The sequence below is a fragment of the Crinia signifera genome, chromosome 5, assembly GCF_055691185.1.
Source record: "Crinia signifera chromosome 5, ASM5569118v1, whole genome shotgun sequence".
NCBI lineage: Eukaryota > Metazoa > Chordata > Amphibia > Anura > Myobatrachidae > Crinia > Crinia signifera.
The window spans coordinates 104,830,034-104,846,719 of record NC_139221.1 but is presented as its reverse complement, the minus strand read 5'-3'; the positions used below and the strand labels follow the sequence as shown (position 1 = coordinate 104,846,719).

Here is a 16,686-nt window from a genome sequence, read left to right as displayed (position 1 = left end):
TTCTTGTGTGCAACAGTAATCGAACGCGAACTTCATGTGTTTTTTTTTCCCACTATAATACAGAGTACCGTTTTTTTCGTTTGTTAAGCACCTAACATAAAATGGGGCTGCCTAGCTTAAATCTGTTAGAAAAAGTGCACTTTTACCGTAACGCATTGAAACATACGACAAAGTAATTTGGTTTGGTATTTTTGGATTCAGGAGTAAAAGTTACCTTAGAGGTCCAAATCTCGTGGTGATTCCTTAATAAACACTTCGAATGAACTGGATAAATAAGCCACGATTAGTAAATCATTTAATCAATTGAAAAATCAATATATAATAAACTAATTGTCAGAAAGTCAAACTATTTGGCACAAATAGTTATTTTGGTATTCTCTTTTAAATAAAATAAAATAATTCAGGAATAATCTGAGATGGGTGGCAGACACCCCTGGTTGAACTGACATGGAATGACCCATAAACAAATATGTATCGTCTGTATTGGAAATTCAATTATAATATGCATTTTGGGCCTGATTCTGCTTTGGAAATAAAGTGAGAATGGGTGAAACCACGTAGTGGTAGAGGTGGGGCAGATGGAACATGTGCAGAGAGATTTAGATTTGTGAGCTACGTGCAGAATCAGCCAGCATTTACCCAGTGGAACAGTTACTGTTCTTGCTACTGTATTTCTGACTTTATTGTAAATCAGAATCAGGTCTCTGGGAAAAAAAAGATGATGGACATTTGGCAACACCTACCTAAAAAAGCTCCCAATGACACTCTACCAAGACCTGAGATAAGAGATAAGGAAGCAGAAGCATAAAAAGTTAAAAAGCAAAGATCGAAAAGGCAGAGTTGAGATTAGAATAGTATTTAGCGGCATGACAGGGACTAATGCTGGAACACCAACCCACACTGTCAGCCTGACAGCATGCAGTAAGTCTACCGCACCTTGCAATGCAGTTTGCTCCGCTAGCCCCATCTCCCATTTCCCTGCGCAGCGGAGGTAGTAGGAGAGGAGGCCGGTGGTGCACCCTCTCTCTGCCTAGGGTGCAGAGGGAGGGGGGAGTACAGAAGGGAGGCGCTACATGGCTAATAATATTGGCTGTGAGCCATGGGCGGAAGCAGCCAGCAGCAGGGAAAAGATGGTGGCATTTGGTGGCGGGCAGCGAGTGTGGTGGCGGCGCCCTGCTACCCTTTTAGCGCCCGGAGCTTGCGCTCTGCCCTCCCTAGGTCCCCTGACCACACCCCATACATTTTAAACATTGATGTACAGTAATGATGTACATTTGACAGAGTTTTATTCCTTCCTATAAGCCGGGATACGGTCATTGGTTAACCAGCATGTCGGTCGATAGTCATTAGGTTAACATGGGTTAGGTTGACAGGGTCATTAGATCGACATGTTAGGTCGACAGTCAAAAAGTTGACATGGGGTTTTTTACAGTTTTTTTGAGCCGACACGTGCCGACAGGTGGTATTTCATGCCCTACTATCCACTAGGGTGTGGTGGGAGAATAAAATAGTGTGCCGAGCGTAGTGAGGCAAGGTGCCTGAAGCATGGCCTCGACCTAATGACTGTCGACCAACAAGCTGGTGACCTAATGATCCACACTCTATAATCCAAGCCCATTCAACATTAATACCGATTTATAATAAATGTAAATGGTCACCTTGATATACTTATAGGACATACTGTAGTTTTATCATAATAAAAACAGTAAATGGAAAAAACATTCAACAATGGCAAACTGGACACAAATTAAAGCTAGAGTCTATTAGACGACCAATCAGACGTAGTCACTTTCCAGAATTGGTGGTGCTAGTCTATTAGGAGCTGATTCATACAATCGTGCCCGCACAAAATCACAGATAATTATTGCACAGCAGCATTGCTACCTACTCTATGTGGGTGAGAGGTGAAAGGAGTGATTTTGTGTTCGGTAGTGCGGTTTTCATTATGTCAGATTAAGATATTGTGTTTATGATTCAAGTATTTACTTTCCTTAATTATTTTTAGCACATTTTTAAAATAAGGAGGTGGTGAAGGAATAAACAAGTTCTGTTAAGTAAAATAGACTTTTAACAGTTACTGCTGGAATTTTAATTTGAATACAAAGAGATTTTACATTTCATGTGCTGCTTAGGACAGTGTCCCTGTGCCGCAATGGAAGCATGTTTTGCCATCTTGATGATACCAAAAACTAAATCTGACAAACAATGATAACATAATTGGCACTATGGGAATTCATGTGTGTGCTAGGTTGTTTTTTTATTTTATTATAATGCAGATATGCCAAAATATGCCACTGCAATGCAGATAGAGGAGGGGGCCCATGTGCAGTCTCTTTCCAGGCACCGCTCCTCTCTAGCCAGCAAAGCAGAAGACCTTTAACACTAGGATAACAAATAGACTCTAGCCTTGTGCCTGAGTCTAATGCGCATGTGTAGGTCTCTGGGAAAATGGCTGCCATTTGTTACACTGGTAGAGCAAATGTACACCACTTACCAAAGTACTCATTAAGGAAAGCAAGTGAAGCCACATAGCAGCCAAGGCTGAAGAATTCAGCTAAAACCATTAGCCAGTGCCACGTCCTTATAGTTAATGCAACCATTAACAGCTCTGTCAAAATCAAGGCAGTGAAAGAGATGGCGACCACATGAACAAATTCAGACTCAAAGAGTAGCAGTGCTCCATACATCAATATGGCACCTAAAGACACAAGACGATGATCATTACCATGCAGTCAAGGGTGAAACAGCACTGATTTGGGCACATACTACTTTGCATCAAATACATTATAATGAAACCTAGGTATCCCTAGTAATAATGTAAATGGATATATCAGGAGCACAAACACATCACAAAGGTCAGATTTAAAACTAAAATTGCATAATTCATTTTTTTTATAATTATTCTTTTAACACATACTGGGCCAAATGTAATAGGGTGAGAGTTTCAGAAAGTGAGAGATTTTTGGGAGAGTTTTCCCATGTTTTTTAAAGCAGCAATCAATTACATGGCAAAATCAACCTGGTTTTGCAGTGTAATTGATTGCTGCTTTAAAAAAAAGGGTAAAACTCTTCCAAAATCTCTCACTTTCTGAAACTCTCACCCTATTACATTTGGCTCACTGTATATGATTTATGAAGTATCTAACTAAGGTTATTAAGGGACTAAACAAGCACAAAATACTAGAAGCTCATTAAATAAAAGGATTACAACCAAAGTGAGATTGCAAACAGCAGTTTGGTGCTGGCCTTCGTAATCTCAACAGTCATTATATAGAGTCAATGATGTCGACAGCTACAATTCAACATGTTCAGAATATTGACAACAACAAAGTCATCTTGGAGAATATAGACACTGGTAAAAAGCCTATTCCTAGAATTTGTGTTGTTAATATTTTTGACCATGTGGACATTACGACATTCGATATAATGGTGTCAACCTTTTGATTGTTAACATGGTCACTAAATGGCGAGTAGTGAGGTATAACTAAAGGTGCCCATACACAGAGCGCTCCTGCTTTGCGAGGCGATGCAATGCGCGGGAAGCACATAAAGTATGTTCTGCACGTACTGTTTGAACTAGATGGCTTTGCATCTAGTTCAAAACGCACGCTGCTTTATCACATCGCATGCATTTTGAACTAGATGGGATCTATCGCAAAGCACACAGAGTTAATCTCTCTGTGTATGGGCACCTTAAAAAATTAAGTACTGTAGGATTGCGGGCAATAATTCTGTTCTGATAACCCTGGGATGCCTAGTCAGCCTAGTCTGGCACCTTACAGACACAATTATGTTTCACTGAAAATGACATGAGTGACACAGAACAGAAGCAGTCAATGCGACAGTCTGAAAAGATTTATAGCTGAATGAAATGAAAATAAACTTTTTAAAAGATGCTATATATGGGAAAATATCACTGAATATCACAGAGAAAACTGTTTTAATAAAAAGACAATAGTATCCTATATAGGATAGTAGTAGAACAAGTATAAATACAGATATATCCTGGTGCCTTTTTAGCATTTACTTAAAAGCCAAAAGCCTTCTATGCATCACTATTTGCTTTGCATTGCAAAAAGTACCTTTCAGCCAGGTACGAACTCCTAAATAGATGGTACTTCATGCAATGTGAGAAGCAAATGTTAATATTTTTACGGGATTAAACCTTAATTAAAAACAGCACTGATTTTAAGTGACATGCATCAATTCCAATACCAATCACCCATCATGCACTGCAGATTGGCAAGGAGCACTGTCACGCTATCGATTTACCTGATAAAAAGAAAGCAATATATGACTGTTGATAAAATTTTAAGCTGGCGGAAGCAAATCTGGAGGGAAAACAATAATGGCAGACAAAAATCCTGTCGTCTGGCTAAATGAGTCTCTCTTACCTTGGTATATACTGATTAAAACCCAGATGAGAAAGGTTTTAAAAGACAAGGATCTTCCCTGGGAATAAAGAAAGGTAATGTTAAATAAATAACATTGCACTAATACTAATACAAGAATACAGTTCAAACAGAAAGAACTTCCTCAATGTTAAACTCTAAACCCATGTATGATCATTTAGATGCTAAGATGTAGTTTATTTGTCTCTGTAACAGTAAATACTTACACATTACTAAATTACATTGTACTGGTAAGTACACAGTTATAGCACCTTTCGTGAATGGACACCTGAAAAAACAGCAGTAAGGGATTATCTTTATGGGGTTAATTTTGTTTCTCCCATTTTCTATTTTTGAGGAGCGAACAAAAAAAAGATAGACAGAAAAACCTGACAGAGAAATCATTGACCTCTGTGAGAGACAATGGTGCAGTGCATGTGGCTATCTCAGCAAGGTGATTAATTAAAGAAGTACACTTCTACCTTGCAATGCCTGGTGTATAGTTATTTTTACAATTCCATATTTTTAGACACCCCTCACATCACTGCAAGCTCCACCTCCTTCGTTGGAGACTGACTCTTTGCTTTGCAGCAGACTGATGCAGGTATGTGGGTGGCATTCTGCTGTGCTGTCTCCATCAGCAGATGCCCCTAGGCAAGTGCCTCACATGATGTAGAACTTGTTGTGTTAGTTTTACCTTTGTTAGGTCTTTATACAGCTCTGGATAGAGTAGAGCTGTCTCTGGCTTCACATCTTCATCTAGTACCAGTGAAAATACCGGAAACATTGTGTAGATGGTTGCATACCTTGCAAAATAAATAATAAAAATACTTGGCAAATCAAATGACAGAGATTCTTATTTGCTTAGGCAATCTACTAGGATGTACTATTTAGTTTATAGCCTATAAAAGTAAGGAAAGAAAAAGCTTTCAGTAAAAAAAAAAAAAAAAAAAAAAAGGTGTTGCTTATTGCTTACACTAGAACTATGAGCATAGGGCAGTACAGCTATCTATATACATACTATTATTTTAAGTAGTATTGAAACTGTGAACAAATATCATCAGAGAGTAATGTAAGTGCCCCACTGCAATAAGTACAAGGGCCAGCGAGAAAGGAGGAATTGCTGTACTTTATTTAAGTATGGCTTTTACATTTTAGAATGAAGTAATTTGCTTGGAATCGCAAAGTACTAGAGTCGTATAGACAGTGGGTGAAGGCATCACATGTATAAAGATCAGAACAGCAGCACTTTAGGGGATCTGAGCCATGAGAACAGTACAAATGTCATGATGTAACCACACAACAGGGGAGTCCTGCTGAGGGGGCCGTAAGGAGCACTGCAAGGGGTAAGATGCAATTTCTGAATTACTGCATTTCTCCAACATTCTTGATGAGATACAATTACTGCACAAATATGTATGGTACATGATTATTTCACGACTCTTCCATCAGTAGTTCACATGCCTGCTACTTGGCTGCTTCATCATTACTGTCAATGAGAAAACCACCATGTACCTGGTGTGGATACAAAGCTGAATAGAACCCCTCCAGGGTCAATTACTTTCATTTGCCTGAAAATATCTGTTGTTGGTTTTTTAAGGACATTATTTTTTGCTCCCTCGCCATGTTAACTATTAGTGCATGAATAATATGGGAAAAACTAATTATAACATTTTCCTTTAGACATAATTAAAAGGCAACCAACTGATCTTGGCCCTGATGTAATCAAACAAAAATAGTTTTCTTACCAAGTTGTCACCAAATAAATACTAGTTTTAACTTACCCTACCATTAGGAATCCCTGGTACAAAGGAACAGATGCGAAATAGAAGACTGAGGAAAACACAGCCTTAAAAGGAAGCAAGAAATGAAAAATGAATACATTTTGCATCTTAAACACTACAGTAAGGCACAGTAGGACAAATAAACAATGTTTTAAGTCATAATCAATATTTAAGATATACAGTGCAAGGTATATACTGTTCTTAACATTGTTTTCATACGGATCATATATGCACGTTAATCAAGAACACACAATTATGACTTATTACTGGAAACATTGTATTTATTCAGTGTGCGGAGGCAACTCCTTTGTCTTATACCAGACTGGAATGACAATTTAATTTACAGACACGGAACTATCCATTTTATGACAGCACTGACAAACCGAATGGAAATTGTAAGCTCGGGATGAATGGCGTCAAATTCCAAAAATAGACCTTAAGATAAATATGTGCATTGGAAAGAAGGGAAAGTGAAATATCGAATTGTTTGCAAATTATACAGTGCTCTTAAGACATTGTCACCCAGAAAAAAAATACTTTTTAATACAGGCATATACATTTTATACATATATATATATATATATATATATATATATATATGTGTGTGTGTGTATTTTAGGTCCTTAAAGCAGTACATCGGGTACTGTATTTTTCTTTATGATAGCTATTATGAAATTGAATAAATGATTACAACATTAAATTTAGAGTGTAATATAAGATTCCTCAGCTGAAAGGTGATAATGAATAACTGTATTTCACCTGGGTCGTATTCATACCTGCCAACCTGACCCTCTCTGTAAGGGAGAAAATGCGCTGTTCCTGGACTTTCCTGGTACTGTATGATTGCCATCACCTGTGGTGAAACACCTTTGTTATCAATTACCTAGCTCACCACAGGTGATGGCAATCATACATTACCAGAAAGTCCAGGTACAGAGCATTTTCTCCCTCATGGAGAGGGTCAGGTAGGCAAGTACAGAGTCGTATTGAGCTTTAAATGCTGACAGCAAAAGAAAAAGGTATGCTAAATCATATACTGCTGCAGACAGGGTGGATTACTAGTTGATTCCAGCAGGTGAGTGGGGGTGGTAGCTGACTAACAGAGAAATACAAAAGTATTTGGCCATACCTGTTAATTATTGAATTCAGGTGTTTCAATCAGACTCATTGCCACAGGTGTATAAAATCAAGCACCTAGCCATGCAGTCTCCATTTACAAACATTGGGTTATTATGATAGGATGCCATCTTTGCAATAAGATGGTTTGTGAAATATAATTAACAAAGTGATGCATACTTGCCTACCTGGCCCTCTCCATTAGGGAGAAAATGCTCTGTTCCTGGACTTCCCTGGTAATGTATGATTGCCATCACCTGTGCTGAGCTAGTAAAGTGAAAGAAAGGAGTTTCACCACAGGTGATGGCAATCGTACATTACCAGGGAAGTCCAGGAACAGAGCATTTTCTCCCTCATGGAGGGGGTCAGGTTGGCAGGTATGAAGTGATGTTATTACAACAATGAAGCATTTAGGAACAACAGTAACTCAGCCAAAGTGGTAGACCATGTAATTATAGGGGGCATAAAAAGGTCCAGAGTGCATAAAAGTCACCAAAGCTTTCCTGATTACATAGTTTTATAGTTCATGATGGGACCTGTAGTTTCACAACAGCTGGAGGGCCACAGTTTGGACATGCCTGATTTACACAATCTAAAAATATTTATCTATTATGTTTAAAAATCTCATCAAATCAATATATAACGTTACCTGCATAGTGGAAATAATAAGGCCTCTGTGTATGACAAACTGCCCCAGTGCTGCTGATCTTTTATAACTGTTCCGACCGTGCACCATCAGTAATCTGCCAATGTGCTTAAACTGAGTGATGGAAAAATCGGCTGCAAGAGAAGCTTGTTTTCCCTCCTGCAATAGAAATATATTATTGCAGATAACTATTAGAGAGCCGTACAGATATTAGCAGGACCATACTTCAACACCAGGTGAGATTTCCAATTGCCTCTATCCAAAACTTCCACAATGTCTCCTCTGTACAGAATAAATGTATTTCTGAAGTAAGATGACTAATTTACCAGATAGCAGGTAGTGTTGATGTAATCTAAATAACATCTAATTAAAGAATCTGTAAGAAGGAAGCAATCTCCATCACATGAACGTAGTATCCTTTTGCCAGATGATGATCAGTCCATGGCCCTCCTTCAGGTTTGCTCAGTAATCTCCATGGAAACATGTGAGGGGATGTGTACAAGAACGCACCCCCTTGCATGAGCCGCTAGCAAGAGAAATCATTCAATGGTCGCGACAATGATTTGTCCCGCCTTCGCAAATAAAAGTCAGTCTCAAGTGACTTATTTGCAAGCACCGCGCCGAAGACGGGGCAGGCGGCTGACGTCATGTGACGTCAGACACTCGCCTCCCAGCAGACAATGGCGTACCCATGGGAATGCCCAGTGTTTTCATGGGGATGCCCATAAAACGTTGGGCGTTCCCATGGTCCAGTGCGGTCACTGCCCATCCCTCGGCCCAGCGAGTGTGTAACTTGCTGTGGCCGTTTGCTGTCAGGGTTTGTACACGCGCAGAAATGCGCATGTGCAAATCCGACCATCGGGACGGGAGCCGAATTGGATCACTGCAAGGCCCCCATGCTCAGATTCAGACATTACACAGTTTATATCACAGGATCTCAGGACCCCACACAGGTCACGTTTTCCAGGTAACCTGTGTAATTTTAAAATGTAACAGTAGATAATACACACCTGGAAAACGTGAACTGTTTGGGAACCACTGGTTACATTATCCGGATCTCAAAATTACATTACAACTTCATTAATCAGGACATTATTATGTAATAAGATGTCAGAAATGCAACACTTATCACCTTTTCTGAACTTTCAGCAAATATAATAAACTAGTAAGCCCACTCATAGCAAAAGCTTTGAAAGTTAGTCTGCTACCTTCTATGTTTGTGCATGTGTGAGATAGATGTAGTTTCACTCTCTGCCAGCAGATGGCAGTGTATCAGAGACTCACGGACGCTAAACATATAAAGATAGATGGTGTTACCTTTCCCTCTATACCAATGCCGCAGTCCGCTGCCTGGATCATGCTGACATCATTGCCACCATCACCTAAAAAACAGTGTGGTCACATCACTAGAATTTCTAAGTACAGATTCTAGGTCAATAGAACGATATATTTACAATAATACATGTATAGTAAAGGCCAGGGGTGTCCAAACTTTTTGCAATGAGGGCCAGATTTGGTGAGGTGGAAATGTGTGGGGGCCGACCATTCAGCATAACATTCTTTGAACCATTAATCAGAAGACTAAAAAATAATTTGTCTTACCTGCTCTAATTTGAGTGGTGATAATGAGATCTTGACTGCAGTATATAGGCCAGGTTTGGCTCAAATGCAGTGGTTTTGATGCGCAAGATGCCAAACAGCCTGTGCCCACATTCACTGTATGTCCCCCAGCCTGCCTCTCATTCACTGTATGTCCCCCAGCCTTCCCCCCATTCACTGTCTGTTCCCCACTCTGCCCCCCTTCTCTGTATGTCCCCCACTCTGCCTCATTCACTGTATTTCGCCAACTTGCCCCTTCTATATATATTTCCCTGTCTGACCCTCCTCCTCTGTATGGCTCCCAGCCCCTTGTGTGAGCCAGATGATGGAGAGGCCAAGCAGACACCCCAAGGAGAGGAGACAGATGCCTGAGCTCCCGCCGCCACCCTCCTCCACTCTGCATGCTGACCCCTCTTCCCGCACACTGCTGTCACTGTGATCTTGGTTGCAGCATCAGCAGGGGGAGAGATTGCAGGCCTAGGATGAATTGGGGCCCGGTTGGGGGTTGGATGCATATTCACCAGACTACAGTGGCGGCCAGCACCTCCTCACCACTGCAGACAGCAAACCAGCAAGGTAAATGTGCGCTCGCCAGGGGGTGCACCACCTCTAAAGACCCATGTCTGATGCTCCAGCCGTTTCCGAATGAAGGCTGTGGGCTGGTTAAAGTGACAGCATGGGCTACATTTGGCCCCCGGGCCGGAATTTGGACATGCCTGGTAAAGGCAACTTGTAAAAAAGGAGCTGATCAAACAATGTCTACCTGAATAATAGTTCCTGTAAAGTGCACATTTTTATAATATAATACAAAGTGCACATTTTTATACTATAATATAGAGGGGGTAATGAATATTGTACTATAGATTTTAACCCATTGAGTGTCAACATCTCTGTGAGATGTTCAAAATGTCTGCTAAAAATGCCAGTGTCTCTCACATTTGTTATATAAATTAAAAAAAAAAAAGTGTAAAAAAAGATTATATTTCCTATATAATGTACATATTACAGGTCATTATGATGAATAAAAAAGTTTGCTTGCCAATTTTCACACCTATTTTGACAAATTTAATTGGCACTAAAAGGGTCAATGCTGTGAGTCAAACAATTCCAAATTGAATAGGTTTATTATTTATTTATAGTTTATTTTATAGAGCAGCAGATTCCGTTGCGTTTACATTTGTAGACAGTGATAAAACAAACTGGGTAACAACATACAGACTTGGAAGTAGGAGGGCCCTGCTGCAAGCTTACACTCTATAGGAACATAGAAGGGAAACACAGGGACAGGCACCAGTAATAGCATAGCAGTCCCACCAAGTTACAAGTTCAGAAGAAAAGCTATATAATGCTGGAATGCTTGAAAGTTTGGAGGCTAGTAGAGTGTGCGTGGAAGGGCATTCCATAGGGTGGTAGCAGCCCTATGAAAGTCCTGTAATAGTGAATAGGAGCTAGTGGGGCAGATGTATTAATCATGGAGAAGAGATGAACTGGAGATAAAGTGGAGATAACTTGGAAGAGATAATGCACCAGCCAATCTGCTGTGTTTGAAATATGACAGTTGGGATCTGATTGGCTGGTGCGTTATCTCCTTCCACTTTATCTCCAGTTTATCTCTTCACCAGGCTTAATACATCTGCCCCAGTGATCCGTGCAGAAGACAGACGCAGATCTTGTGCAGAGTGGAGTGGTCGAGATGGGAGATATTTTGTGATAAGTAAAGAGATATAAGCTGGTGCAGTATGGTAATGTAATCTTTATACAGATGTAGTCACGCTCATTCATGCATGAGGCAGAAATGTATATTGTAGGATGAAGTAATATGAGAAATTACATAGTTTAGTGTTCTTCTATTTGAATGATCCGATAATCAGGTACATCTACAGATGAAAAACTCACCCATGGACTGATTGAGATTGTGGGTAGAATAGTCTAGAATGTTACCAAGTAATAGAGCATTTTTTAAATTACTTAACTACAGTATATGTTTTTATATCCAACTGCTACACTCTGATTTCACATATTACTGGCCTCCAAAAGTACCAATGTAGGTAATGTAAAAAAAGAAATGCTTTGGTACTTATGTATTAAGCGTGGCGAATGGATACGCTTGCGCTCACCACGCTTTGGGCTCAGTGGCTCGATGCGCTCGTCACACTTTCTAAAATTAACTCAACGCCCACGTGGACACTGGGGGTATGGCATGAATAGTGGGGATATGATTGTGTAAGTGCGTGTTGTGTGTGTGTGTGTAGTGTGCATGATACTTACCATCCAGGTTGTCCCCCGCGTCTCCATCACTTGGATCCCCGCACTCCCGGCCACCATGACAGTCCTCCCCGGCGGGCGCAATGTACGAAAGTAGCGTAGTGCCGCTGGGGGAGCAGGGAAACCATGTGATGGTCACCGAGCGGTCACTACACTAAATGACGGCCATTGCTGCCGTACAGCTCTGGGCTCAGCACCGCCGCATAGATCTCCACCCCTCCGGCCGCCCGACACTGAAGCCTCACCCGCCGGACAAGCCACCACCCATCCTCCATCCCCGCAAGTCACAACATAATACCCAGGCGCCCGGCAATGGCTACGCTAGCAACGTAGCCAAAGCTACGTTGTCAGCGTAGCATAGCCGGGCACCCGGCTAATACATAAGTACCCTGGTATGTCTACTTACTGCCTTGTTAGTGGATCCCTCACATACATGCAGTAAAACAAACAATAACTGGTAATCAGTACTCTATCTTACCTATAGCACACGTGCGTCTTGCAGTATGTTGCTGTAGAAGCTTTACTATATGAGCTTTCTGTGTTGGTGAACACCGGCAGCACACAACAGCAGGGCACTGACAGGCAAGTTCAACAAATTCATGTTCATAATACTTTAAACACACCTAAGTAACACACAGAGGCGATAGAATTATATTTTTTTTCACAACACAATACAGTTCAACTAATTATGCTCCTTAAAGATGTAATGCTGCCCATACACAGTGCAACAGACGTGTGAGGCGATGCGCACATTCCATCGCACAGCACAAAAAGAATGTTGTTCAAATGTTGTTACTCTGAGATAGACCTTAGAAACACAGCTTTCAAATAATTTTGGTGCAAAAAACAGGCACATTGGCCATTATTCTGGTTCAATCGCAAAGACAAATTCCTTCTCAAATGGACAAATCCATGTGCACTGCAGGTGGGGCAGATGTAACATGTGCAGAGAGATTTAGATTTGGGTGAGATATTTTGTCTATAAACACTCTTTGTTCCCACTTTAAGCCATGCAAATACTTGCATTAGATAAATTTGATTTCCGTGGATTTGCGCAAATACAGCCACTTTGCATCCAGCTCAAAATCAGGGATCTGCCACAGGGAAAGGGCAGTTTGGAAAAAAAAAATAGGCACAATATAGTTGAAAGATAATTACTTAATTGGTGATATTACATTCTATTATGCTTTACAGTACACAATAAGGGGTGCCGGACGGGATCCCGACAGTCATTTACCCAACGTCGGGATACCGACTGTTAAAACACCGACAGATGGGTTCCCGACAGTCACCGGGTATTCTCCCTCGTGGGGGTCCACGACCCCCGTAGAGGGAGAATGGAATAGGTGGCGAGCGTACCGGCCCACCGTGCCCGCAGCGTGGCGAGCGCAGCGTGGCGAGCGCAGCGAGCCTGCAAGGGGCCTTGTTGTACTTGCCATGCTGTCTGAGTCCGGCCAGTCAGGATCCCGACGTCGGGCTAATGACTGTCGGGATCCCGGCTGTCGGAACCCTATACCACACCCCACAATAAATAGGGCAATACAATGATACACAAGTTTTACCTCAAGTGAATCCCCAGCTATAACCAAGGCACAATCATGTTTTCTTCTGAAAGCATTAAGTTCTAAGTGAGCCTCACTCCGACTACTCACCTGCATTACAAGACAAAAACATTAAAAAAATAGTTTTCAAAAACACAATTTTGAAATGTCTTTAATTGCTGAACTGCTAATTATCTATGGCCAACCCAATGGTCTCCATTATCTGAGAATGCAAGAAACCCCCTAGTGGCAAAAGTTGGGAAAACATGTTAAAAACCTGTTTTGACCATTGAACCTGTCAACCTTTTAACTGTCCCTTACTACATGTGGACCATATTATGTTGACATATCGTCTATATACCTTTAACAGTATGGTTTTAAAACTCTTATTTCCTAAGGGAAAACATACAGTGTTATTAAAACTCAAGAAAACCAATAATCATGAGGGTCCTTACAGATTCATTATTACGACTCATTATTATAAGAAATGTGCTACTATTCTTGCCTTACCAATATTTCCAGCTTTTTTCTTGTCAGTGCGTATTTTTTAAATCCAAGAGGACCCTATTGCCTTTCCTATACATATAAGGACAAAAACCTCCCATCTACTAATACTGACATTACATTTACATCATGATTCTGAAAAAAAAAATGCTGTAAATGTAAAACTTAAAACAAAAAAGCAAAAAATAAAATAAAAACAAACACAATTACCTTCATTCTGTACAATTATAATTATTTTCATAGTTCATTTTTAGGTGAACAGCTTAATTGTTATTCCTTAAGCAACTATACTTTTAAAAGTCAATGGGAAATGAGGCATAGAAACAGATATTGTGGTAATTATACCATTGCTGAATGTTTTCTAAAATATTAGCGTACAAGTATACCTACAACAAAACCGTCAACAATTGATTAGCCTTCCAAATTTAATTTTAAAGGCCTTACACAACAAATTAACATAATTGTAATCTCCCTTCTTATTATAAACTATAGAAAAAACTCAAAGTAAATAGATTTTATTCAAGAAACTTAATTTGTGATGTTACTTTACGAAAAGGTCAACAAAAATTGATCTGAAGTTTTATCAGAAGCATTAATAATTTAATTGCAAATAGGAGTCTGCAGGGCCTAATCTGCTATTCTGATGTTTCACAACAAACTGCATTTACATGTAAATTATATTCTAATAATTATTTCTGTCGGAAAACTGCTTCATTTAGAGGAGAAACAGACATATGTCTTATCGGAGAAAGCCAAGAAGTCTTAACAACTTTGCCATTTTTATTTTGGGACATAAAACCATTTTATAATTAAAAGTGCATGAAAATTGCTGTCTCCTCATCACTCCGTTAAAAAATAATTATTATTTAAAATATTCCATTGAGTGGTTAACATATTCTCATATATTTTATGTGGTTAATTATTTGCCATTTGGTAATTCTTCTGTTTAGTGCAATAAAGAACATGTCTTGTTAGTTGATGTATACAGAGATCAATGACAAGAATGCAAATAGGAGTGTTCAACATTTGTAGACACAAACTTAAGGTGTCTAAATAAACTTCATGCATTAATTACCATGAATCACATGATCAAGCTACGCAGACTGCCCACTTTATGAGTGAAAGCATTGCCTGTGGATTCTGGGAGACTTAACTGCTCTTCCTGGAGTCCATAACAAGCATGCATATAGGGACCGTACTTGGGTGTCACCGTCGAAGAGGCTACATCACAACTGACATTCACAGCCACCAGAACACAGCTTTATATTTAGCGGATGTCCTTGCGTATTATATTAGTAAATGTTCCACTGTCCTGGCAGGTTTCTATACTAAGCAAGTACTGTGCACAACCACACACAATAAAATTATTTATCACATCAACTGTATCATTATAGTTTACCTTAAAATAGAATAACAACACTAATACAAACTCTATACTACAATATGCACAGGAAAGCAAGGAGTATTAGACTAGACTTTTGCAGTGTGAATACTTGTACAATCAGACTTACTGGCCTGAAAATGTGAATGTCCTGATTTCTCGATACTAAATGAGAACTCTTTGCTATACAAGTTGCTGTCTCCAGCTTGTCACCGGTAAGCATCCAAATCTAAATTCAAAAATAAAACAGAATGACCATATATATGTAACACACACACACACACACACACACACACACACACACACACACACACACACACACACACACACAAACACACACACACTTGTGAGTAATAGGCCTGGTAATGTCACATTTTATACAAATATATATTAGTATACTTTATACACATTCCAGCTTGAGGCAGCTAGGGGGGTATTCAATGTCTGTCGTGCTCCCGCAGCCATCTCCCGACGGGGGAGATGGCTGTGGGACCCTATTCAATGCTGTCTTCCGGCCTCAGCTCGCCCCCTTCTCGCTGCTCATTGAATCCCGACTGCCGAGCTCCAGTCAAGCAAAGTGAGAACTGGACAGGGGCACGGCTGTCGCGCTAGCTCGACAGCCATGCCCCTGACATTGAATAACCCCCTAAGTCACCTATGAAACACATTGCAGTGACACTTGAGAATACAATTTTTTTTGAACATTTTCGTATTCTTCATTTTTAAAGCATAATATATCTATCTTATATCTTTATTTTTATTTGCATTTATATTAAATTGCGCATTATTGTGAGATATGTATTGCTTTATAAATACATATTTATTTCAGTGAATTAACTATTCTATGATTTATATCTCACTACTAATTAGAACGGGACCTTCATTTTAATTCTGACTGGCATTCAGGTATAGTGCCACACTCATATTTGTCCACATTATAATTAGGTTTTATTTAGTCAGGCTTAATGGCAGGTTAATTGTGAGTTGATGAAAGGATTTGTGTAGAGTGTAGGACTGTGCACACCATCGCTGGTTACACTTACCTTTATACCAGCATTTCGTAGCATTTCCAGAGTAGGTCTGACATCAGCCTGTAACTGATCCTCTACGCCGGTTAAGCAAAGCAACTCCATTTCCCGCTCAAGGCTCTCCACTACAGCTGCCACCTTTAACGTTCGGTCATGAATACTTAGTTTTGCCTGATTGTATCGGTTCTAAACAGAAAATTAAATACCAATAAATATTTATAAATGCAAAATAAAACACACACATAAAAAGGAATCATGTAAATCTCGTTGTATATTCTTTTAATATGATCACAAATGTAAATAAGCACACAGGGTGACATTTGATAGGATATGTTTCAACTTTTGTAAAAAAGTCAAAATACGCACGTTTTTCTGGAATCACCAATTTAATAGGGTGCAAATTGCGCTAAAAATCGCACTTTTTATGCAAT

The 16,686-nt window shown here is 39.8% G+C and overlaps 1 protein-coding gene across 2 annotated transcripts in view; it reads right to left on the bottom strand.

The window, feature by feature from the left end:
- Positions 1-16,686, bottom strand: part of ATP9B (ATPase phospholipid transporting 9B) — a 360,476-nt gene that overhangs the window by 7,153 nt on the left and 336,637 nt on the right. The window contains exons 19-29 of one of the 2 annotated variants that reach the window (XM_083187774.1): positions 16,271-16,441; positions 15,358-15,456; positions 13,364-13,453; positions 12,280-12,424; positions 9,255-9,319; positions 7,941-8,096; positions 6,176-6,240; positions 5,089-5,197; positions 4,395-4,452; positions 2,495-2,698; positions 744-776 (exon numbers count right to left, since the gene is read on the bottom strand). In XM_083187774.1, coding sequence (XP_083043900.1) covers positions 744-776; positions 2,495-2,698; positions 4,395-4,452; positions 5,089-5,197; positions 6,176-6,240; positions 7,941-8,096; positions 9,255-9,319; positions 12,280-12,424; positions 13,364-13,453; positions 15,358-15,456; positions 16,271-16,441 — 1,195 coding nt within the window. The remainder of the gene's footprint in view (positions 1-743; positions 777-2,494; positions 2,699-4,394; positions 4,453-5,088; positions 5,198-6,175; positions 6,241-7,940; positions 8,097-9,254; positions 9,320-12,279; positions 12,425-13,363; positions 13,454-15,357; positions 15,457-16,270; positions 16,442-16,686) is intronic. The other variant, XM_083187775.1, reaches the window with a different exon arrangement.